Source organism: Cibotium barometz, chromosome 43 (genome assembly GCF_041138505.1).
Source record: "Cibotium barometz isolate CiBa-2024 chromosome 43, ASM4113850v1, whole genome shotgun sequence".
NCBI lineage: Eukaryota > Viridiplantae > Streptophyta > Polypodiopsida > Cyatheales > Cibotiaceae > Cibotium > Cibotium barometz.
Window position 1 is genome coordinate 32,973,684 of NC_141088.1, and position 26,408 is coordinate 33,000,091.

The following is a 26,408-nucleotide window of genomic DNA, read 5'->3' on the forward strand; positions in this document are numbered from 1 at the left end:
TGCTTGATCTCCCATCCTCATTGTCGTGGATTTGACCTTGTATATTGGTTTTGATGAAGGCATACATATCTGGCTTGTGAACACTTGAAAATGGAATTGGAGCTATGCTTGAAGGGGGCAACAAGGGTCGTGAAAACCACATTTGGGAAATCTTTGAAGAAAAGCAAGAGAAATGCTTAAGGGGCATTAGAGGACAAAAAAATAGTTTCAAAAAGAGAGGGAAATAAAGGGGTCATAAAAACCTTTCACGAACGGGAGGGCCATGCTTTGTGTGTTCCTTTCCCCATCCACCCAAGCCCTGGATATTCTTTGTGCATGACATTTTCATTTGCATGATCCCAACCCCATCCACCCAAGCCGTGGATATGATTTGAAAGCATTTTACACTCATGCTGTGTGTGTTCCTTCCTATCATTTGCATGATCCTAACACCATTCATCCAAGCCATGGATATGATTTGAAAGAATTTTTTAGTCATGGATATGCACTTAAAGTCTGAAATTACAACAAAAAGGCATCACGGGGAACATTTTACATGATGAAATTGCCCAAAATGGCTTCCAAGACACCTGGGGAGCTTGTAGAGCAATTAGGGTTTCTGAAAATCAAGGTTTTCTCACGTGAAAATAGGCAAAACAGCGTATAGAGGCAATGGGGAGGCTTCAAACTGGTCTTGGCAGCATGTAGATGGAAAGAGGAGGCCCAAAAACCCTAGTTAGTTTTTCACATGAGGCATCATCCATCATATGATCCTGTTACACAAAAATAACAGTCCAACCAGAACAGCAGGAGGTTGGAGCTCATCCCTGGTGATCCAGCTCACGTGGTCGTTATTGCACCTGCACAAGCCCTTGATACTTCATTTGACAAACCCCATGGGCGAGAATAAAGCTTAAGAAAAGGACTACCTGACCTGGTAGTTCCAATCAGTCCTCATCCCCCCTCCTGTGGCACAGAACTAAATTGAAGAGCTCTAGATACTCCAAGGGAGAAGAATAAGAGATACATTCAAAGGTGGCATGTCCAGGGCCTTAAAAGTTATGATGGTCAACCTCTTTTTGCAGGGGACCTGTCCTCCCTGTGTGGGATGGAAACACACCTTGAAGCATGAACGCAAAGCATGTGCTTTTGCCATGTTTCCCAAAGCAAAATCTTGCTGGGAGGTGAATTTGTTGGGCACCCCGAGTGAAGGCCTCCATTTGTTGAGGGGTGGGGACTCCCCTGCAAGTGGTCTTCCCAGCTAACAATCCTGAGGAAAAGAGCATATGCCTGCTTGACATTAACCCTACTGCGGTGGCTTCTTGATGAAGGCGAGGTCTCCTCTGGGTCTCCCAACCCATCCCACTAATAGATGTGAAGTCCAAAAGTGCAACAAAGCAGCTCCAAGGAAAGGAGTTTCTAGAAAGTTCACACATATGCCAATCATGATTGTATTATCCATGGTTGCTTACAAAGACACTTGCATCATGGGTATAGTCATGCAGATTAATGACTCAACATGACATGCTTGTCACAGGGCCTAAGAGAAATCAAACTAACACAACTGGCACAATAGATCCAGTATATTTGCTCTGTTTACAATATGTCAGTACAGAAAATTGGCCATCAAAGCTACGGTACAATTGCATCTAACCTGGGTTCAAAGAAAAACCCCCTGATCCTTTTGCAAGAGGAACCTGAAAGCAGTGGGCACCCACCAAACCAATGCCAAATTTTCTTGGATAAGTCGTATATTAGCCATCTCTGTTGCTTCTGTGCAGAAAAGCAAATAAAATTACCATGCCCAAAGCAATGAAAGCTTTCTGCAGATGACTTCAATAATGCCTTGAACATCATGTGAGGCATTCTTCCTATCTCCACCCAATCCATGTGTCGTAGATCAAGCTCCCAGATCCGCATGCTTTGGTGAACACTGTACAATCCTACTCTGCCGACAAGCAGAAGGCGGCCACGCTCCCCGGCCACCAAAAATGCATCTAAGAGGGAGCGTGGCATTCTCACAGGTATTGATTCCCACAGTCCTCTATCTGTATCAAATGCAACCAACCCACAAGGTGATAGAGTGAGACAGTAAAGCCTGCCATTGCAAAACGCTGACTTCAAAGAATGAAGGTTTCCAACCGGCATGCTCTCATAAACAGCCCAGGTGTCAGACTTTGAGTCGTAGACTTCTGTAGGCATTACTCTGTTGCTGCCCGAATAGCTACAATCGCCAGCAGTTATGATCCTGTAGCATCTGGCTTTCTTATCCATGAACATGTTTACGAACCCAAGCTGCCTGGTGTAATGCATATCCGGCAGGCGCTTGCACTCTTTCCTGAAAGGGTTGCACACAAACAGTTCGTCATGACGACCCTCCAGCCCTGTAAAACACAGTAATCCTCCTGCACTAGCAATTAGAGAATGAGCCTTTTTTGGAATAAATGCCAAGGGGAGGGAATGCCAAGCACTCATGGGATGGCTATACACAGCACTCTGCCATGTTTCACCGTTTTTTTGCGTCATCAGGAAGCAAGGGCCATGGGATGGGAGCTGAGAGAGGAGTTTGAGGAACCCATGTTCATTCACAATAGAATGCCATCTTCTGCACACTCCTCGCAACCTGAAGAGACAAACTGGGGCCAACCAAGCAAGAATTCTGTCAACTAGTTCTTCAGGCAAATCCCCCCATACTGAGCCTTCAAGGGCAACTTCTTTAGGGGAGGTGCAGCCTGGAGAAACCACTGCTTCTTCCTCGAAGCCACGTGGTTTGGTTTTCAAGCGCCTGAAAACTTTTTGCTGTGTGGCAGCAGAATCACATCCCACCACAATCTGCCTTTCCAATCCTTCCATTGCAAGAGGAGATTCTTCTTCAAACACCTCCATAAAGAGCAAGCCAATATGCCAACCCCTGGAAACTTTAGTGTTCTGTTTGCTTTTGTTTATGAACTAGTCTCCAAAGCTTTTACTGAGACCGAGAAGAAATTCGAACCTGTCATTTGCAAGAATATCTTCTGTATCCAAGCTTTCACTCCAAAACCCACATGTATAATGTATCCAATCTTAAGCTGAAGCTCTTCATTCATGAGCCCACACCATCTTTTCTATCCGCTCTTGAACTGATCACTTTTTCTCATGAAACTGTGCATCGATACCTCAGCTCCTAAGGGATCCCTCAAGCTAGACTTTTGTGTCCAAGCTTAAGGCAAAGTCCTTCCTGAATCCACATCACTTGACTCCAAGCTCAAGCTTAAGCCATCCGCAACCGACCCGGCACCTAGGAGTTTGGCGCCAATGAAACGAATCCCTCCTTAGACTAGCCTCATGAACTATCTATATTGTAGCGACCCATCCACAACTAAACTGGCATCAAGGTGATCTGAGATGATCCCAATAACTGCTTGGTCTCCAGTCTGAGAAACTTTCTGTGTTGTATTTACCTGCTCTCAGAAAAACCCTAATCTTCGAGCAAGGTAATTGGCGCTGACAGGGGGAAAAAAACCTAGCCTCTCAGGCGAGTCTGGTAAGCTATCTACAACTGATCCCATCCCAAAACCCCATAGCATTAGATGATACTAGAACCTTGTGTGCCCTTCAATCAGCTGAAAGCCTGCATTTTCTGGTCCTTAAAAAACTCTTTAATGCCAGGATTGGAGCGGCAACTCCCATATCTCTGTAGATTTACACCAGAACTTCGTATCTGACAGATGCATCTAATCTTGACTTCTGAACACAAAGATCTTTAACCTACTCATAAGCCTTGCATCAAGGTGGGGACTCTGATTATCCAGATAAGTAAGGAAATCAATTATATTTAAAAAAAAACTGAGATAACCTATAGTTTTAACCTTACAAATCTTTCCAATTAACCTAACCAAATCGGAGTTTGCAGATGGAAATCAACGCACCTTGTGGTTGCCAAGATTTCTGCTGATCTTGAAATGAGCGCAAAGCCGGATGCATAATAGAAATATAGCAGAACTATCATTGAAATATGGGGGATTTTTTTTTTTTTTGAGAAGCAGAGCGGTAGTTAGCAGCGCCCAGAGAATGCATAAATCGCCCACTTCCAAAGCCGAAGATAATAAATAACCCAGGAAGAAGATGACAAGGAGAATATGACACCCCTTGATACCACATGGATTAAACTTAACCCATGTTGATTATGTTGCTAATCATTTAATTATGGAATAGTTAACCGGTGTTAATTAAGTTGTTAATTATTTAATGATGTGATAGTTAACCCATGTTCAACATGTTGTCAATTAACTTCTTCACTAAACTTAATCACAAACTGATCAATTAATTTTAATTAATAGCATCATGTAGCTTCACCTATCTTTAATTATGTTGTCACTTACATAATTAATTGCATCATTAAGACCCACCAACTTGCACATTAAATATAGTTACAAGGCTCTACTCTTTACCAACCGGGAGGTGCACTTTCTTAGCTACACGCCCAAGCTACCTTAAAGGATGGGCAAGGGGCACCTTAATGATGTTTCTTCCCCAACAAATTAGACCTCTCCCTGATTTATACAAAATTACAATCATGAGCCTTCCTTACTTAGAAAAATGATCCAAATTTTCTTTGACAATTCTTCTCACCTATAATGACTGGACAACCAGACTCTACTCAACCCCATGTCATGCATGGCCTAGCTAGAAGGAAGGAGGCCTACAAAGGACCTTGAAAAGGGTATTAGTGTCGTTTTCACATTACATCAAACATAGCCTCTTTCTTTACTCACATATTTGCCTATCAAGGTGGGATATTAAATACGATCCTGATTACCAAGGATGCTCCAATGAATGCCTTCAATATGAACAATGCCTGCACTTTTATGTGCATAAGAGTGTCTCAATAATGTTGTAATGACATCTTCACATGTGCTATGACTCGAAATGCCCTTGCACCATTGACATCAAGGTTGTATCATGAGGAACCGAGCTTTTAAGCCTTGGAACTAGCATATACACCCTCAAGGTAACTTACTTTGAAACGACCAAGTGAGAAAAGGCTTAATAAGTATATAAGACAATCTTTCGTGATGTAAATCATTTGCCGTTGTACACACTAGGTGGCACATTAAGCTATTAAAGTGTCCATTTTACACATTGGTGCTTTGCTAATTTACAACTAAAATTGGCCTTATGGTCAGTTTTCTTACTTTTATGTTATAAACCCATCCCCTCTTCTCCTCCTCCTCCTTTTGTCATGGAAGTGAGTGCTTCTCTCTCTCTCTCTCTCTCTCTCTCTCTCTCTCTCTCTCTCTCTCTCTCTACACTCTCAAGCTACAAATGCTATTCATCAATTAATTCAAAATTAAAACAACATGAATAATGATAGTTTCTCTTTGCCTTAAATATTGTTCTATGTCCCACTTCCAATTTGATGCAATGGACTAACTAGCCTTTTTTAAGAATGGGTGGTACAAAATTTAATGAATGGGGATCCTTTCTTATATTCATTTTATTCCGCTCACTTATGTCTTTCTTATGGGTGGTAGTATCCTTGTGCTTGCAATGATGTTTTGGTACCCACACTTGTTGACTTGGTGGAGTTCTTTGAGGAACTCGGATACGCTTTTGTGGACGGTGGTGTGGAGTACTTTTCTTTTTTCCTGGCCTCTAAGTGTTGCGCTGAGAAAGAGGCTTTGACTGACGAGGCACCCGAATTTGATTGGAACCTTCGTAGTAGCCTTGAGCTACAAGTAGCTGCTTCTCCACCCACATTTTGATAACATTAAGATACCTTGATGTTTGTTGTCTTGATGGATTTTTCTTTTTGGTGGTTGAAGTGGAAGGTTATGAGCCCTCCTTCACATTGGTTGGCGTTGAGGCTACAAGTTTGAGACTCATGGGTATTTTTGACAATGATGAGGCTAGAGTCTCTTGTGAAATGGCTGTTGATAATGAGGCTTTCGAGCATGCGGTTGTCTCCTTTAGTGAGGTTTGTCAATAAAGAGGCATAGGCTCCGAGGATTTTCCTTTGAGTTCCTTGTTAGAGATAGATGTTTGTGCTATGGAAACTTTTTTAGTAATAGCTGTTGATTTGCGAGGTTTTGGCATCAAACTTCGTTTTTGGTGAGGATGGGGTTGAAGGAGTAGATGCTTTATTGAAGTCGGTCGTCGATGCAGATGGTAGGCCATTGTGTAAAGGGGCTTATGTGGAAGAGGCTTGTAACCTTTTGTGTTCAGCATCATAGAAATCCATTGAAGTTGGATTCTCTTCCTTTCAATATGGTATTGTCAATTTTTTGTCATTGATCATCATGAGATAACTCTATTGTAAGCAAAGCACAGTGGTGGTTGGGCAGCAATAGTCCATTTATGCCCCAAGATCAAATCTGCTTCCAACACATACTCAACCATAAAAAACTTGTAAGTAAGGGGGTTAGTTTCAATATACATTGTATATTCAAAGTACCCCAAACATGGCATGTTCAAGTCTTGTGTAAAGGGAATTCTTTCAGGATGAGCCGTGAGTGTTGGTTGACCTAACAAATCCCATAACTCGAGGGTCATGAGATTGTGTTCTCGTGTTGGATAAAGTTGTGCTTGAGCTGTAGTGATTTTATTAGAAAGTTCCAATCCAACCAGATTCGAGGGATCTTTTCTGTAAGATATGTTGGAAGTTCCAGCTCCTCTAAGGTCTCTTCCTCCCGTTAATAGCATGAGTGTTCAAGAAGGTGACTGTTTGCATAGATTCATCAATTGAATACAATGAGTCACGTATCCAAGTTCCACCAAGGACGACAAAATACTCAAGGGAATCTAGGGTAACATGGAATGTAAATTCCACATCTTCATCGATTATTTAAGTAGCATAGCTAAAGTAACCTAGAACTTCAATGTTTTGTCCATTGGCTCCTCTTGCAAGACCATTGTCTATAGGGATAAGTTTAGGTTGTCCCAATGATACCCAAGTGTCTATTGTCATGATGTTATGACTAGCTCGAGGGCTAATCAACGCGCGTTTGTGCTTAACATCATTGCATGTAGGGAAATCTAACTATATCACGATAGAATCTTTAAGAGGAACCATGGATTCTTTAGTTTTTGTTTCAGCTTTTGATCCTATTTCTATTTCATATTCCCATTCACTTTCATCCTCATTTTGGCTCTCAGCTTTTTCAAGAGTACCCAATGTGTACACTGGCACACTTGGCCCTCTGACAATTCTAAATGAGGTCTGTTTGGAAACTTGCGAATCCTCACAGTCCTTTTCTATGGAGCTCTTTATGTATTGGTATAACTCATGTTGAGCTCTTAAAGATGCAAGTGCTGATGTTATGTTGGCTTCACCAAGAGAGAAAAGCATTCCTTCAAATGAGGTTTTGAGAGACTACTTTAATTTTGTAAGGCAATTATCGAATCCCTCACGTGCTTTCTCAACTGCATAATTCGTGCAATCTGTCTTCTCTCGAATGGCTCTTCTGTAGAGAGTATGTCTTCCTCTTAAAAGGGGAAGCGGTACTCCTCTTGGTTTTTTATTTTGGTTGTTTTTTTAGGTTTGACATTATTAGGTTCAATCACAACCGGTGATCGTGTAAGACACTCAACCAAGCTAAGCATGCTCTCTTGAGCTTACTTTTTGCGTTCCACATATGTCAATAGTGCTCTTGTTGGGAGGGACTCACTTAGTCCTTGGGCTACCCCCCTTCCTAAACTAGTCCGTATGTCCAAGGTGTGGGCATCTAGGAAAGGGTTGGTACCCATAGGATTTGTGGAGATGTTAGGTAAAGGACCAAAGCCTGATGGAATTGAAGTGACAACGGGGGTGTAAAACCCGATGACACGCTTGTTATAGGCATGGCCAATGGTATTGGGAGGTGCATTTACGACATAGATCTCAATGACTCAAAGATGTCAGCCATTGGGTTCAGTCCTTGTGTAATCCCTAGCAATCCCTTTATCATTGCCATGTCTGATTGCCTAAATGCTCCTTAATGAGCAAGCACACGTTCTTTTTTTGGGGGTTTTTTTATATTTTCTCATAGCCCATTACAGCCTCAAGAGGCCTGGTGTTCTCTTCATTGGGTCCAACAAGTATTTGTTTGCCCTAATTAGCTTAGGCACTATAGGTAGTGAATGAGATATTTTTCCGGAAAAGGTGCATGCTAGTAACTTCCTAGATGAAAGAGGAGGTCCTAAAACCTATTTTCCGTTCACTGTCTCAAGATGAAAAAAAATTGAGATTTTTTCCCTGTTTTGTAGCACGTTTTTTAGCGTGTTCCAAAAGGAATTTTGAAAAACTCTCTATGAGAGAGTTGTAGTATTTTTGGTGTACTACAACTTTGTCTCTTTGAGTCATTTGGGATTTTGTCCTTTAGACCTTCAAAAAGTAGCCCGAATATGGTTCGACGTTTTTTGCGATTTTTTGTGCTTTTCGGGTTGTTTTTTTCCTCGATTTTCGGGTCGAATTTTGAGGCTGCTGGTCGTCGGAGGCCAAAACGATCGATTTTGACTTCGGATGGCCAAGACGAAAGTTGAAGAGCTCGATGTCAGCTTTTCGATGAGCCCTAGAACGCCTTCATTGGATATACGGTTTGGGAGATACGAGCCTCCAAACAGGGGTGTTTTCCAGAGTCTTTATTATTATTATTATTATTATTATTATTTGGGCGTGAACGAAGTCTTTCATGTCGTGAAACCATAGGGTTTCACGTCGTGAATCAGACTTCACGAAAAAAGTAAATTCGATATTTTTTTTGGGCATGAGCAAAGTCTTTCACGCCGTAAAACCTTAGGGTTTCACACCATGAATTGCAGACTTCACGGAAAAATTAAATTCAATCTTTTTTTTGGGGCATGAACGAAGTCTTTTATGCCGCGAAACCTTAGGATTTCACGCCATGAACCGCTTCACGAAAAAATTAAATTCGATTTTTTTTTTTGGCTCCGCAGACTCCTAGGACATGAAATCTTATGGCGTGAACCATTTTTTAAATTTTATTTATGGAGTCTAGTGAGAAATACCAATTTCCTTTTTTGGGGGGGATATTTTTTTATTTTAAAATTATGAGCATTTTTCCAAAAAGGTAAGTGGGAATCAAAAAAGTCAACCTTTTTATGACACCCCTTACACCCTTCATAAATGACCCCCAAAATGGACAATTTGCCAACTCATGAGCATCTACTCATTGAATTCTCATTAGCCTTAATGAGTTATGTAAAAAAGTGATTAAAAATTAATCAAAGATTAATCCTTTCACTAATCTTTTTCTCTTTTACACTAATCAAAGACTCTAATTAAGCACTAATCCCTGATTAATTCACACAATTGAGCACCTCATTGGATAGAGCAAGGGAATGCTAATCTATGTGCATCAACAAATGTGTAAATTAATCTAAAATAGGAGATTAATTAGACTCTTAATTTTGGTCTTTTGTTTTAAGGTAAAATTAAGCAAAGAGAGTCAAATTCCTCCAATTAATGAAGAAATTGATGTAATTAAGTATTTTGATGCATTTAGATGCTCTCATAATACTCAAAAATACTAATTTTGATTACTCACATGATCAATTTAGATCCCAATTAACACATTTTCTAAAATTTTTACCTCTTGAACAAGATTAATCACCCTTAATGATAAAAACCAATCCATTAAGAGAAATTTGTCGAATTCAAGGGTTTTTTAATGGTTTTAAGAATTTTTTTGAAGGATTAAGCTACTCCTAATGCTTGTGCTAACACTAATACAAACAATTTTAATAAAAAAACACATAATTAAGCTAAAATTAATGATTTTAGTTGTATGTTTAATACTAAAGAGAGCTAACATTCACTAAAAATTTCATTCTATTGCATTGTTTGATGCAATGGATGCAAACTAAGCCTAATACAAACTATGTGTAAGCACTAAGAACATGAAAAACCACAATAATAACAACAAAAATAGTAAATTAAGCGAAAAGCATTCTTTACAAAATAAAAAAGAGACCTATTTTACACCAAATCACACACAAATCACCATTAAATCCATATCTTTTTAATGGAAAACCATTAATCAAGATAATGGGTAATGGGTAATGCATAGATTAGAGAAAAAACGATAGAAAAAGCCAAGGGATGGCTCCTTGGTGGTGCCAAAAATGTTATGGCTCACCCTAACCCCCCTTGAAACACATATAATAAGAGATTACCTGGTGAACCGCAAATGTTGTGAGGATCTTTCCAATGGCCGAGCTTATAACCCTTGAGGTCTCCAAGCTCTACAACTCCTTGAGAAGCAATTCCACCGCGCCTCCCACCACAAGCGTTGACACCGCCTCATTGCACTACACGGGTACTCGTCCCTCCTCTCACCTCACTGCACTCACACACTCATTAGCATGCATTAGGGAGAGAGATTAGCAAGAGAAAGACGCAATTGCACAATGGGAGAGTATCTTGTATTATGAGAGATATTCACTTATATACATGGCCATAAATGTTCACACTCACTTTAACTATGGCCGGCCGGGCACTCTAGGCTCATAAGAGGCCTAATGCTATTACAATGACTACTCTCATAATATATCCATGAGGTACATCACTTCGGACTTTGTCCTTCCTTGCTACCACACGCTCTTGAAGCGAAAATTGCCATAAATTCTCTATCACACTGTCCAAGTTGTAACTTTGGACACCCTTGCTTCATATCTTGAATGAATGACCCTTTTGGTATATCTACCTTGACTCCTTGATGTAAGATAATGGTGGTAGCTCTTGTTAACCCTAGGAATGGGTTAACATCGTGAGGTCGCTATAAGTGTTTTTCAATATGTTTAATGCTCTCAATTCTTGGCATAGACCCCTCCAATTGCAACTTTGGAGAGTCTTGGCACTCCCCTCCTTTAAGTACACTTTGAATTTGTCCAACTTAAGAAATGTGCTTGGTATAAAAACTCAACTTTGTGAACTAGCATCTATAAACATTTATTCTCTCGATGCTTTTACAGGTCACTCTCACAAGTCATAGATTTGGAGATTGAGTGAGGTGAGGAGAAGCACAAGGTGAGCAATGAGTCAGAGGCAAAAGGGAGCACTCAATTGAGGTGCATGTCTCAAAACACTCTTAAAGAATTCATCAACTTACAAAAGATCACAAATGCAAACAAGAGTACACTCTAGCATTCGATTTCTATGAAGCTTTGAAATGTTTTATGTTCACATTGTTACCAAATCAATAATGGAAGTAAAGATAAAACCCATAGATTGCAATTATTTCAAAGTCTGTTCTTCAAATAATGATAAAATAGGGATTGTTTTATTGAAACTCTTGGTGGATCAAAGCTATCTAGCCCCATAATTAAAGAAAAACAATAATAAGCTTAATGAACAACAAAAAGAGACTCTAAAAATCAAACCATTTTAAAGCATAACATTTCTTATTCAAACAAAGTATATAGTTCCTAATGAAACGCTCTAGATCTCATCCACCTTCTTGACCTTCATGCATGCATCTCTATCCATACAACTCATTTAAACCTTTTTGACCACCTTCCCATTTTGAGTGCCCATACGACCATAAATGTTGTATAATATGGTTCTAGTCAAGTGATTGTTAGCCTTGGAAGTCTTGGTGTGAACAACCCTACACACGGGCACTATTTACCCTATACTGGCAAGGGTTTTCCCCTCGTGTGAACATACTTAGTGTGTTAGCCATGTCAGCCCTAGGGCTAGGGCTACTACTACTTTGTACACTCATTTCATATCATTATCATTAAGTACTTCTAGTTATCACTTCTGGTCTCTCCCTCGCACTCTATGCTTAATACGACTATGTATGTATATGTGTGTGTGTAGAGCAGCTACTCCCTCATCCAACATTGGTATCAGAGCTTGTTTATCATTGTGGTGATAGAGCTTTGTTTCAGAGTCTAGGTTTCAGTGCCTAGGTCTTAGAGCTTGGTTTCAGAGCCAATAACTCCACACTGTTATTCTCTATCGTCGTGGCTCATTAATCTACATCGTTGTACATCTTGGATCTAGGGTTTTTGCCTCTTTCTATACATTGGTGTCATTCATTTATGCTACCATACATTTTGGGAAACCCCGCACATTATCACTATACACACAGCTTTCAGAAGCTGTCGGCGTCAAGTCTTAGTATCCGTCGATTTCTATTGTTTTTGTTGTTTGCTGATGCTGTATGAGTATTGGCTTTCAACTTTCGGCATTGTACTTTTACGTCTGTCAATTTTTCTTCCTTTCAACATTGGACTTCTACATCCGTCAATTTTGCTTGGTCACCCATTCAGCTACGTTTGTCAGCTTTGCCTGGTCAGCTATTCAGCTGTGTTTGTCAGCTTTGCCTGGTCACAACAGTTCACCCTTTGGCTTCCTCATTCAGCATTCGGCTTCAGCATTCACACATTCAGCTTCAATTTTTCTCGATCAACCATTTAGCTACATCTGTCGATTTTGCTTGGTCAGCCTTTTAGTGTGCACAGCTTCAGTAGTCAACTTTCAATGCTTGGCTTTTCTCACTTAGCTTTCAGCATTTGGCACTTGGCTTTTCGTCTTTAGCCTTAAGATTTTTGCATTTAGTAGTTGGCTTTCCGTGTTCGGCCTTCCACTTTAGTATTCTACGTTTGGCATTCGCATTCGGTATACGGTGTTTGGGTTTCAACTTCCGCCATTAGTTGATTCAGTCAGCCGATTCAGCATCTGTTTAGTCAGTCGATTCAACATCTGTTTAGTCAGTCGATTCAACATCCATTTAGTTAGCCGATTCAGCGTCCATTCGCCAGGCAATTTAGATTTCATTTATCAGCTAATTCCATTCGCCAGTCAATTCAGATTCCATTTATCAGCTAACTCCATGCCCATCTGTCAGCTGATTCCACGCTTGTCCGTCAGCTAGTTCACAATGTCTATCCGTTAGATGGTTCTACGTCCGTTCGTTAGCTGATCTGACCTGACGACTTCACCTTTAGCTTTCGACCTGGTGATTCCATGTGAGCTTCCGACTTACTGATGCCATGTCAGTTTTTGACCTGCTAATTCCATGTCAGCTTTTGACCTACTGGTTCCACGTCAGCAAATTCCAACCAACAGATTCTGTGTCAGCCAATTCCGTCCTGCAACTGTCGATTTCGTGTCCATTGATTCCACTTGCATCTTCCGACTTAAAAATTGTTGATTTGGTAAGTTTGCATATGCATTGAGTAGATATTTGAGGTACTCTGAGTCAATTGAAGCTCCTGCTTGTGTGATAGATATACTTCATTTTGCACCTTCCTTTATTTTGTAAAATGTCCGGAAACACCAATGATTTGTTTGGCATGTTATCCATTGAGCAAGTTGGATGGCACCAAAACTATCCCAAGTGGGCATATATGATGAGGCATGCACTAGTGTGGCAAAGAACTTGTGGGTATATATATTTGGTGCTAACTTAAGGCATGATGGGCCCACATCCGCGCTGCCATCACGTCAGGTGGATCCACTGTCGAGAACCAGTGAGTCTGATTCTAGTGAAAGTGTACCACTTGCAAATTGTTCCTCCTAGAGGAACAACTGAGATAGGATGCTAAAGATGCGAAGGCGTGTGCCTTAATTGCTCTCTCATGTAATAAACGGCAAGTCATATCTCATATCCATTCATGTACTTCTTCTAAAAGTGCATGGGATATACTTGCCTCTCTGTAGCTCAAGTTGCCTATCTTCGAAAAAATCTTGACTTGGAGCATCTGATTGAGGGTGAATCTATGGATGCACTTCTAGCCCATGTTAAGGATATGAGAGTAGTTAATCAATATTGATGAGGTCATACTTGGCAGTTCGCTTGTCTCTATAGTTCTCAATGGCTTGCCTGAATCCTATCAGGAATTTTCTACTACTCTCTGCCTCTTGATGATAAAGCGGAATACAGATTTGTACACATTTGATGAGTTGGTAGCTCTCTTGTTACAGGAAGAGCAGTCATGTTTTAATCGGAACGACATGCTTGCTTCCGATCATGCTTTTGGTACCTCCCATTATGGCAAAGGAAAATCTGGGGCTGCTTCTAGTGCTAAACCTAAGGGTAAATCACCATCCTATTCAAATCCTTATAAGCCCAAAGAGGAGAAATATCATGTCATTGAGGAATGTTAGAAGTGGACATAGAGTAAGTAGAAGAAGAAGAAGCAAGGTCTTGCTCTACCACCACAGCTGACAATACAGAGGAAGCCAATTTTGCACATGATGGCTATGCTTTAACAGTCACATGCAGTGATATGCTCACCTCTTGTTTGTCATTATCAGATGCTGATTGGTACTTTGATTCAGATGCAAAATTATCAGTTAGTGTTGGTTCATCTGATGCAAAGGAAGAGGCTAATTGGGTTCATGATGATTGTGTCTTAGTCACTACATCCTCATTGCATGATGTTACTCAGCCAGTCATAGATTTTGGTCGTGATCCAGACTCTGATTATGCTTTATAGAAATTGTCGAGTTTTCTCTATGGATGTTGCATTTTAGGGGGGACACATTGGTATATTACTATTGGTGATGACCGTTGGTCACTTATGCGCTTGACCTCTCAATTGTGCTATGTCTTGGAAACATACCTATATGCATTGATGCTTACTTGCTGAGATATATTACTTTCTTTCCTCGCTTCATGTTTGAGTTGCCTCCCCTTTGCAGCTCATTTATATGGATACTAATGGTGTCAGAATGTTACATTGTCTTCAGCTTGGTTGCCTTGTCACTATGCATACTTTAGGGGCTTCACTACATCAATCTGTGTGGGATTACACATCTCTTTTATCTTGCTATACACACCATAGTGCATGGTGTTACTAATAGGTTTCCCCATTATCTTTTGCCACATCAAATTGGCATCTTCAGTGTCCTCATTTGTAAAGTCATTTGTTTGATTGGGATCCCTTGATGTAGATAGTTTTTTTTTTTCATTCTTAATCCTCATATGATGATCTAATGATGTCGTAGACATCAAGCAATCAAAAACACTATGTGATGTTTGAGTAGTCCCACTATCACATGTACCAAATCACCATGCATGTGCCTATTTCTTCTCTCTAAGTTTGCAAGACATTTTGACTAAGAACCAATTGTGAAATTTGTATAACTTGCCCACAATCCCATTACAAAGTGTCCATAAGCATTTTGTCGTGACCATGGGTGAGCATCCTTGTCAATGATATTGGAAGGGACATCACTTGATTGAGTGATTTAGGAACTGGAGTCACTCGTGGTATGTAAGTCATATTTTGGTCCATTTTGTCATAATGATGCATAGATATTTTGTTGGATACAACTCTGAGTACATTCTCTAGCCATAGTATACATTTCTACAACTTATTTGCTGACATATGTCTCCTTCTCTCTGCAAGAAGTACTTAGCATGCTCAACTTGGTTCTTTGTTGTTGACTCTAATTTCAACTTAATGGATATACATATGTAATACTTGGAAAATGTGCTAGTTTGGAGAGAGCGACCGTCTTGAATGTTTGTGAAATACGTTTATATCCCAAAGAGCTGAGTGTCCCATTAACTTCATGTACTATATCCACCTATTTATACATGGCAACAATCTCGATAAACTTTCATCAGGATATTTCGAGGATAGAATCTACATCAGGAGAAGGGGGGCATGTTAACCCTCATTGGAGACCTCTCCAGCGTCGATGCCATCCATTGGCAACTGTCACTTCATTTGGCCGTTGACATTAAAAATTCTAACATTGTATATTTTATGTTTGTGATCGAAGCTTGTCTATAAAAGGCATGCCCCACGGGATGAATTATGGAGATTGCATGGTTAGATTAAGTGTTTGCACAAGAATAGGCGGTCTTGGATATCGATGGACCTATTTTTTAAGTATGACCAGCCACCACAAGGTGTGAAGGCTGGGGGACAAGGTAAGGGTCAATTTGTATTCTCACCATCGTTCTCTTATGTAACTAATAGAGTGCTCTTCTTATCTACTCTCTTGCTCTTTTGTGTGTCTTGCTTGCTTGCCTAATTCAATTAGAGCCATTATATGCTCATTGTGTATATGTGTGTGCATGTGAGAGAGGGAGATTGAGTGAGAGGAGGGTCAAGCTTCCTTTGGAGTCCAGGGACGGCATTGGAGTGGAGCTTTGGAGTGTGGCTGCATGGCAACATCGTCTCACTACGAGAATCTGAGCATACGAGGTGAGTGACACACCTTGCCCATGGAATTGTGAGCTAGGTTATGGAAGATGAGCTTCTGAATGCTCCCGAGTGCGGTTGGGCAAAGGCCCATGACGTTGGTTAGTTCCTACACTCTTTCTATGGTGCAAGGGCTCCCTAATCCTCATATCTCTCTCTTATTCAATAGCCTCCTATCTCTTGATATGGTAAGAAGAGAAGTTATTGTTTAAGAGTAAGGTGTTAAAGACGGAGAGTTGTCTCAAGTGGTGAGTGCTTTCAAGTGTTGTGCTGTAGAACGAGGTCTTCATCTCTTCAAAGATATCTCCATTAAGAGAGAAAGAGGGCCATTAATGGGTTACTATTTTTTAAAGCTTACACCCTCTATCGATGGGGTTCAAGCCTACTGTTGTGTCGAGTTGCTTCTTTAAAGGCGCTGTCTACTGGGTTCTTTGCTACCCAGGCCACTATTGAAGGAGCTACCTTCTATCCCTTCTTTAAAAGGAGTTGCCTGGTGGCCATAAAGTGTCACCTCACTTCATAGGCAGCTGTAGTTGGCCTACTACTCGAGTGGGCTTAAGTCTTCCTCTCATTATTTGTATGAGGGAAGCCAAAATAGTTTTTATACAACATTGTTTTTTTCCCTAAAGTGTAAAAACAATCCAAACACTAAGTCTATGTGTCAAGCCTTGTTCATTGTTGAGATATCAAGCTCAACTAGTATTGCAGACATTGATGACTCACCTGGATGATAGCTTTTGTACTTATGCCACTGCATGGCTGGTGAGATTATGGTTGATATACCGCCAGTGTGGATGAGAAGCTATGTGATAGCCAATTTAGAGTACTAGAGTTATGACATAGACATTGATGACCCACCTAGAGGATAGCTTTTGTACTTATGCCACTGTATGGTTAGTGAGATTATGGTTGATATGTCGCCAGTGTGGATAACAGGCTATGTAATAGCCAATTTGGAGTACTAGAGTTATGGCATAGTTATAACGCTGCTCATATAATAGTGGAGTTCACACTATGGACCAACCATTGTATATTATTGTAGGAGACTACTTTCCCTTATAGTATGTACTCTTTATCTTCTTAAATATATGGTACTAGAGAAGAGGAGAAGATAGAAGAAAATTCAGCCATCCATCTCTCTCTTGTGTCTTACTCTCTCTTGTGTGTGTGTGTGTGTGTGTGTGTGTGTGTTTGCTTGCAAGGAACTTAAGCTCTCCCTCTCACCCACATTCTCTTTATGGTATCAAAGCTCCGGTTTATGTAAGAGCTAAGGAGGCAAGCAAGAGGCAAGAACAAAGTAAGCAAGGAAGTGGTACACAGGTAAGACAATCATAATCTCTTCCCCTTCTTGCTAAGGTACAACACCCCCTGGTAGCTCCGAGAGCTACACATCTCTAATTGAGGAGCTATCTTTGTAGGCTTGGATGTGCATGCACGGTGCACAGTACTTTGTATTATGCGTAGTACTTTATACTTTAGTTTTGTGGCCAAAATCATGTTTCAGATGCATTTTGGTCAGAATCATGTTTCGGATGCATTTTAGTCTTCATTCACTACAAGGTGTTTTTGCTAGTTTCAGGAGGTTCTGGTTGAGAATTATCTCTGGTCAAAATCTAGTTACTGCAATGCATTTTGGGAGCGCAAACAATGTTACACATGTATTGTTGAGTTTGGGTATATGTACATGTACTCTGGTCATATCTGGTGACATACAGGTTATGCTGAAGTACTGTTGCTCTGTAACAGTTATAGAAGATACTACTATGTTATAAGTTGCATACATAAATTATATGTTTGTAGGTTTACGGTTGTTGGTAGGTAAGCATGTCTGATAAACTCAATCAAATTGTGAGCACAGTGGGAAGCTAGACAAGAACAACTTCCATGCTTGGAAGTTCAGAAATGACCAATTTCCTAATGCGTAAAGGGTTTTGGGGCTATGTTGAAGGTGACAATGAGGAGCCTCCAGAGTTGTTTGAGGAGAATGCCACTCCAGTAGATATAAAGGCATTCAAGGATTGGAACTAGGGTGCAAGGAAAGTCATGTATTGTCACTGTCACATATATAATGATAGGACACAAATAGGATGCCAATACTCTAGCAGTTGCATGGCATAACCTGGTGCAAATGTTCCAAACCAACACACAAAGGCAAGGAAACTGTAGCTAAAACAAGATCTACATACTATGGAGAAGAAAAACATGTCTATTAATGAGTATGCTTTAAAGAACAAGGGCATTGTTGAATCCCTTGGGTCTATCAATGTATCAGTGGAAGATGATGATCTATCAATGAGTATGCTTTAAAGAACAAGGGCATTGTTGAATCCCTTGGGTCTATCAATGTATCAGTGGAAGATGATGATCTATCAATGAGTATGCTTTAAAGAACAAGGGCATTGTTGAATCCCTTGGGTCTATCAATGTATCAGTGGAAGATGATGATCTAGTGAGTGTCTGTCTGAATGGGCTTGGCAAAGAGCACAAGCCATTCAAAATCTCCATTGTAGTTAGAGAGAATATTCCTGACTTCATGGGACTAAGTACCTATGTTGATCATAGAAAAACAGTATCTAGGTGAGGACTCTTCTTCACAAAGCAAGAACACATCAAAACATGCCTTCTACGAGACTGACATGGAAACCAAAATTATGGACAACAATAGTCCCATGATTTGCAGCACAGTAGTAGTAATCATACACAGGTGGAAGAGGCTAGTCTAGAGGTAGGGGAAGCCAGAGGGGCCAAGGTGTTGGTAAAGAAATCAGAGTAAAAATAGCAGAGTGCTCTTATTATGGCAAACCAAGGCACATGGCAAAGGACTACTTCAAAAAGTAGAATAACTTAAAAGTGAAAAGTTCAGCAAGGTAACTATGCATCATTTAGTAAACAGGGTGGTGATGATGAGATAAGTGAGAAGCTATTTGTCATGTAGCACATGCTCAATTCCACAATAGGAGATGTGTCAGGATCTAAAGTTATATGGTATGTGGATTCTAATGCCTCTAGCCACATGACTAGTCATGGTGAGTGGTTTAGAGACATGCAAAAAATGGAAAAAACAGGTTATGTAGAAACAGGTGATGATACTACACATCTCATTGAGCATATTGGTAAAGTGCTATTATCTATATAGGATGGCAAAATGAAGTACTTGGCAGATATACTTCATGTTCCAAATATTACAAAGAATCTAGTTCCTATTGAACAGATGGTTGAGTAGGGTCAACAAGTGAGGTTTAATCCTCAAGGATGTTTTGTGGAAGAAGAGGTATTTGGTCACTTTCAGAGATTTAAAGTATTGGTTGAGAAGGAAAAAGGCATACAAATAAAATACCTGATCAGATGGTGGGGGAGAGTATTTCTTAAATGCGTTCAGTGATTTCTTGAGAAAGTAAGGAATCAAAAACAATTTACATATAGGTACACTCTACAAAATAGAATGGTGTTGCAGAAAGAAAAAATTGGCACATTGCAAAAGTGACACATGCCTTGATATCTGAAAAAGAATATGCCTGATTATTTTTTGGTAGAAGCAATAGCAACAACTGATGTGTACATTATTGATAGGACCCCCACTATAGTTGTTCATGGTATGACACCTGAACAGAAGTTTAAAGGCATCAGACCGGATGTGTCTCACTTAAAAGTGTTTGGGTGTATTGTATATATGCATGTTCTTGATGAAGTGAACAAAGTTGGATCCAAAGGCAGAGAAATGCATCTTCATTGGTTATGCTTTGGAATAGAACGGTTATAGATCTTATAACCCTATAACTCGTAAGATGCAAATAAGTAGAGATGTTATCTTTGATGAGATGAGTAGCTGAAGAAGGTAACAAAAAATGTGGATATAAAAAGTGTTGATGCTACACCACATGTAGAGCAGTAATAATCACATATGCTTAGTGGACCTGGAGAGTCCTCTAGTAGTGGATCCAATGTTAGTCCATGGTTAGGCAAGTTGAGGACATATATAGGTACACATGTATCATGCAAAGGGAAGGAACAATGAAGGTAACATAAGATGTAGATATAAGAAGTATTGATGCTGCACCAATGAAGGTAATAGAAGATGTAGATATAAGAAGTAATGATGCTGCACCACATGTAGAGTAGCTATCACAAGTGCTTAGTGGACCTAGAGAGTCCTCTAGTAGTGAATTTAGTGTTACAGGCAGGTTGAGGACATATGTAGATACACATGTGTAATGCAAAGGGAAGGAAAAGATAGATCAACCTTTTGTGCTTGATATGTCAGTAGGTCACTTGTTGATATGTGGATGGTGAGTCTAGTGGCTTTGAGCAGAGCCTTGATGAGGAGCTTGGCATTTCATCTGTGGTTACTCTTGCTATAAGGAGAACTAGAGCTATTTTGAGGACACCTAGTATTGATCCAAGTGTACGTAGGTCTACGAGGCTTAGGTACCTTGTTGAGATTGGTTGAGATTGGAGCCCACTTGTTTTGAGCACGCACTTGGAAGTAAGAAATGGGAAGATGCCATGAATGAGGAGATGGCAGCATTGGATACAGATGCAACATGGGAGTTAGTGCCTTTAGAAGGCAATTGGATGTAAGTGGGTGTATAAAATCAAGCATAACATTGATGGTTCAGTGAGCAGGTATAAGGCAAGATTGGTGGCCAAAGGCTATGCGCACATTTAGCCCAGTTGCAAGAATGGCAACCGTGAGAGTTGTCATTGTTATGGCTGCAGCAGCAAAGGGTTGGTCTTTACATCAGATGGATGTAAAGAATTCCTTCTTGCATGGTGATTTGCAAAAAAGAAGAAGTTTACATGATGCAGCCACCAGGTTATGAGAGTGATGCACATCGAGATTTTGTGTGCAAGTTACGCAAAGGCTTGTATGGCTTGAAGCAGGCATGCAGAGCATGGTCAAACAAGATCGAGGAGTATCTTGGTACCATTGGATTTCATAATGTAGATTTTTCACTTTATGTGAAAAAAGATAGATAGAGGGATCATGCTATTAGTCATTTATGTGGATGTCTTGACTATCACTGGTGCTAGTAATACTGACATACATGATGTCAGGAGGCTTTTGAAGCAAAAATTTGAGATGAAGGATTTGGGTGAGTTGCAGTATTTCTTGGGCATAGAGGTGGTGAGATCACCTCATGGAATTTTGTTATTGCTTGGACATGTTGTCCAAGTATAGTATGATAGGATGTAAGCTTATTTTAGTGCCATTGGAGTAGAGCACAAAGCTTTCCACTTGTAGTTACAGTTGAGCTTTTGGAGGACCCCACTACATACAGGTGCATAGTGGATAACTTAATCTACATAACCATTACTAGGCTAGAATTGAGCTATGCTGTTAGACTTGTGAGTCAGTTTTGTGAATCAGTTTATGCAGGTCCCTAGGAAGCCACACTTGGATGTGGCTAGACATATTGTTAAGTACATAAAGTCCATAATTGATTATGGACTTTTCTATGAGGTTGGTACAGAGATATAGCTACATGGGTATGAGGTTGGTACAGAGATATAGCTACATGGGTACATAGATGTTGATTTGGCTAGTAGTGTCACAACAAAAGATCTATCCAGTGGATTTATGTTTTCATTTTTTGGGAGTTCTACTGTGAGTTGGATTAGTAAGAACCACATAATAGTTGCTTTGTCTCACGAGTACAGAGGTAGAGTATAGGGGTGCTGCTATGGCAACTTGGTTTCAAAAGCTACTTTGGTGATATGGGTGAGCCCGTGGATAGGGCAATTTCATTTATTGGGACAAAATAAGTAGCATACATTTAGCCAATACCCTAGTATACCATGTTAGAACGAAGCACATTGAGGTGGATTATCACTTTGTGAGGGAGAAGGTTCTAGTAGTAGCACTGAGGATCATGTGGCTGACATCTTGTATATATCAGCACTGAGGATCATGTGGCTGACATCTTCACGAAGGCATTGGGTACATAGAAGCTCCACAAGTTTAGGAGCTTACTTGGAGTGCAGTGTGTGGAGTTCTGCTCGAGGGGGAGTGTTGATATGCTGCCAGTGGATGACAGGCTGTGTGACAACCACTTTGGAGTACTAGAGTTATGGCATAGTTATAGCACCAGTTTATATAGTCGAGTTCATACTATGGACCGACCATTGAATGTTATTTGTAGAATAGTACTTTCCCTTATAGTATATAATCTTATCTTTTTAGATATATAGTAGTAGAGAAGAGAAGAAGATAGAATAAAATTCAGCCATCCATCTCTCTCTTGTGTCTTTGTCTCTCTTGTTTGTGTGTGTTTTCTTGCAAGGAACTTAAGCTCTTCCTCTCCCCCGAATTCTCTTTATTCATATTAAGCCTTGGTACTCAAATAAAACTTCATGTAAAGGCACTATGCAATCATCCAAGACCGATAAGTTCATGCAACAACCTTGAGATCAGGCATCTCACGTGAGTGGCCCTCCTTAACCCGGCATGTCAACAAATCATGTTGATGAAGGTCATTCTCGACTCCTTCTCTTCGCTGGTCATCTTCAAGCTACATCGGCTCATAGTGTGGATCTCATATATCCTAGAAATAATATTTTATTATGAGTAATGGTCCAAGTTTATAGGAAAAAGATCAACTTCGGCTCTGACTCCTTCTCGGGAATCTATTTTACATGGTACTCATCATAAACATGCGGTATTTTATGTGCTCTTTACTAGTTTTTATGCATTCGCCTCACAATAATGCTTGGATCCGGTCACGTGCAAGCATCATCATGCTTGTGCCATATCATGTAATGTCTTCTACACCATCTTCACCATCAAGGAGAATAATATTTCTCATGTATAGGTGTTTTAGTACCAATGGAGAGCATGATGGTGTCTAATTCTAAAGACTTCTATGGAATCATGTAGACAAGAGCATGTAGACAAGAGGGGGATCTATATCAACAACATTCTAATTCTAAAGACTTCTATGGAATCATGTAGATAAGAGGGGGCTCTATATCAACAACATTCTATGATGTGACACAAGGTTCTCATATGTGTTCCTTTTGCTCAAAACGTGTCTATGAGGTGGCACATTAATACACACCTTGTACTAAGTGATTATATAGCCACTTGCTTCATCATAAACATCTTGTATTTTGTATTTCTCCCTAGCTGGAGTTTCTTACACCACTCACCATAATCTATCTAATTCTAATAAAGCCTAGAGGCTAACCCTATTGTGTCTTGTAAAGCATGTAAGATATAAAGTCCAATGGCCTCCATGTGCCATGTAGCCATTGAGAGGGGGTGTTGGAATGCATGAAAACCCTACATGTGAACATGGGTTTGAGCTAGTTGGATAAGGCTAGGTGGATTTGAATGAGATGAGAGTAGTTCTCCTCACCTATATAAACAGGGACACAGCCTTGCGCTCAAGGTAGAAGAGTACTTGGTAGCCTTGTATTTGATAAGCATGATTTCTTATCTAATTCTTATAAAGCCTAGAGGCTAACCCTATTGTGTCTTGTAAAGCATGTAAGATATAAAGTCCAATGGCCTCCATGTGCCATGTAGCCATTGAGAGGGGGTGTTGGAATGCATGAAAACTACATGCATGTGAACATGGGTTTGAGCTAGTTGGATAAGGCTAGGTGGATTTGAATGAGATGAGAGTAGGTCTCCTCACCTATAAACAGGGACACAGCCTTGCGCTCAAGGTAGAAGAGTACTTGGTAGCCTTGTATTTGATAAGGATGATATATTAATATATTTTTAAATGTTGATATTAACTCGTGTGGCTCACTTTTTTTCTCCTTCCTTTTTGGATAATCTCTCTCTCTCTCTCTCACACACACACACACATGTAATCTTGCTACACAACATTGTACACTCGCTCTCTCTCTCTCTCTCTCTCTCTCTCTCTCTCTCTCTCTCTCTCTCTCTCTCTCTCTCTCTCTCTCTCTCTTACATAGACACATGCTTTCCTATGCACTCTTGCTGAATCTTAACAATTACACACCTAGTAAAGTGCATCAAGCATATCCCAAGCCTGCTTTGTAGTTTTACATGAGCGAATATGAGGAATATTTCTCTTTCTCACATAAAGTGCCACTAATGTATGTGCCTATGCATCCCTTCCATCCCACTTAGCTTGTTCCATTGGGAGGTAGATGCCACAATTACATTTGAAGTAGTTTCACCATCCAAAGTACATGTACTATCAAGTGCTAATGAGATAGGCTGTGTCTCAATACCAATGAAGCCCTTTGGCACAACTAGTACATGATGCATCATATATTACCACAATGTGGGTAGTTGGTCCCATTAAGCTTATCCTCAACAACGAAAGCATTCTAAATACATCACTTCTATTTCAACCTTTAAATAAATAATCTCTAATACAAAAAGCAAATATCCCAACTGTCTATAGGTACTGTTAATGATCGTTGAATGCACCTAAATTACCAGTAGATCACTGATGATGGAAAAAACCTACAAAGTGAAAAATGGCAAAGTGTAGAGTGTAAAAATGTTACTAGAGTAAGAATGTAAAAATTGATGATAATGTTGATGATGTTGTTGAAGCGGTTGATGATGAGTTCAAAGGTGTAATGAATAACCCAAAGTTAAACCCAATGTAACAATGGTGGGTGAAGCGGTTGATGATGAGTTCAAATGTTGTTGAAGCGGTTGATGATGAGTTCAAAGGTGTAATGAATAACCCAAAGTTAAACCCAATGTAACAATGGTGGGTGATGATGGACCTACCTCTACACATACACCAACAAATGCTCCTATGTAGTGCAAAAAACCTAAAATCAAACAAAAGCAGGTCGAATTGACTCTCCCATGCTAAGATTTCTATGGAAACATTATAGCATGTGAATGAGCCCCAAAACGTGCCCGAAACACTTCAAAACATGTAAAAATTTTGTTTACGCAATTAACATCGCACTGTAGGGTATGCCTTCTCTCTATAAGAGAATAGCTCAATTTGAGATAATCAAAAGAGCAGCTTGAGAAGAAGATGTGTTGGCGAGGATAATTGACTGCTTATTTCCCCATCAACCTACTGAAGTTCACTAGTTATGCGCGTAGCATACACCAGACTAACACAACGTCAAACATGTAACAAAACAATTTACAGGTTACTAGAGCGACTATTGGACTGCTTGCTCAATAAATAGCAAAAAAACCCAATACTAATAGGGTGACTTTTAATGAAAATAACAATTGGAAATAGACATCAAGACTAGGACAACTCATGTACAATGAAGTTAAACAGGAGAAACAGTCGTGCTTATATTAAATAGGAACTATAATAAAAAAATTGGTAGCCAGCCTCTACAAGGCTTAGGACTCATTCTTTTATAATGCTTACTTGTTGCATCTATCAGTACTATGATTTCCTCTAGACGATGAGATGCACCGGCTAGGCGTTAAGGAGGCACCACTGAGTAATAAAGACCTTTAGCTACCATCCGGCTGTGGCGCTGGCGATTTGCGGTGCTAACTTATAGTTTTGGCAGGGTGGCTACCCGGCTCTACTGATGCGGTCATTAGTCTGTTACCTTGATTGTAGCTACTACTGAAGTGATCCATCTTCTCCCTAGAATCAAGCTTCTATTGCTTAACAAAAAGATAGCCTGATAAGTAAGAGATAATGCACAATGCTTTTCCATTAGATTGTGCCTCTTAAATGGGTAGGAGTACATCTAGATTAGGTGATGCTAATCATGGATTAGGTACTAATTTCTCTCCCTTAATTGTAGCTACTAAAGTGCTCCATCTTCTCCCTCGAATCAAGCTCCTTTAATCTCTCAACAAACTAGATGCTCATGAGTTTACTGCTTAGTGATTTGGACTTTGAGCTTTGATTCGGGTGTAGTTGGGTACGAGTCCCATAACTTAATATAACCCACTCTCTTTCTCAACATTGTGCTACTACAACAAGAAGTCTCTGTCTATAAACCCAAAATTTGTAATTAAAAACTATCCATGCCTCCCACTCTACATGTGTAAGCTTCTCTACAACAAGAACACAATGCTTATGTTAGAGGCACTGTTGCCACCACCATCGCCCAAGGTTCAATTGGAAATAGCACCACATGCACTCATGTGTAGTGAGCTTTATCTCCAACTTGCTGATGTGAAATCAAGAGGCTTGCAAGCCTAACATCAACACAAGCAAAGGCGCACTAGTGTGATGGAGGTCATTCGAAATTTAGAACTCGGTATGTTGCCAATGCGACTTGTGCACTCAGAGGGACATGTCAAGAAATGTACCAGCTCTCCTAAGTGATGATGCAAGGCAAATGTCCACATCCAAGAC

The 26,408-nt window shown here is 40.1% G+C and overlaps 1 protein-coding gene across 2 annotated transcripts; it reads right to left on the minus strand.

Moving 5' to 3' along the window:
- Positions 1–1,395: 1,395 nt before the first annotated feature.
- LOC147613838 (F-box/kelch-repeat protein At5g15710-like) lies at positions 1,396–4,080 on the minus strand. 2 transcript variants are annotated; one of them, XM_086781806.1, is made up of 2 exons: positions 3,888–4,080; positions 1,396–2,317 (listed from the first exon to the last, which is right to left on the minus strand). In XM_086781806.1, the coding sequence occupies exons 1-2, from the start codon at positions 3,965–3,967 to the stop codon at positions 1,612–1,614; spliced, it is 786 nt and encodes a 261-aa protein (XP_086637932.1). In that variant the 5' UTR covers positions 3,968–4,080; the 3' UTR covers positions 1,396–1,611. The 2 variants fall into 2 exon arrangements, with proteins under 2 accessions (XP_086637932.1, XP_086637931.1); XM_086781805.1 differs by having other exon boundaries at positions 1,396–3,758; positions 3,888–4,075.
- Between the last annotated feature and the right edge of the window lie 22,328 nt (positions 4,081–26,408).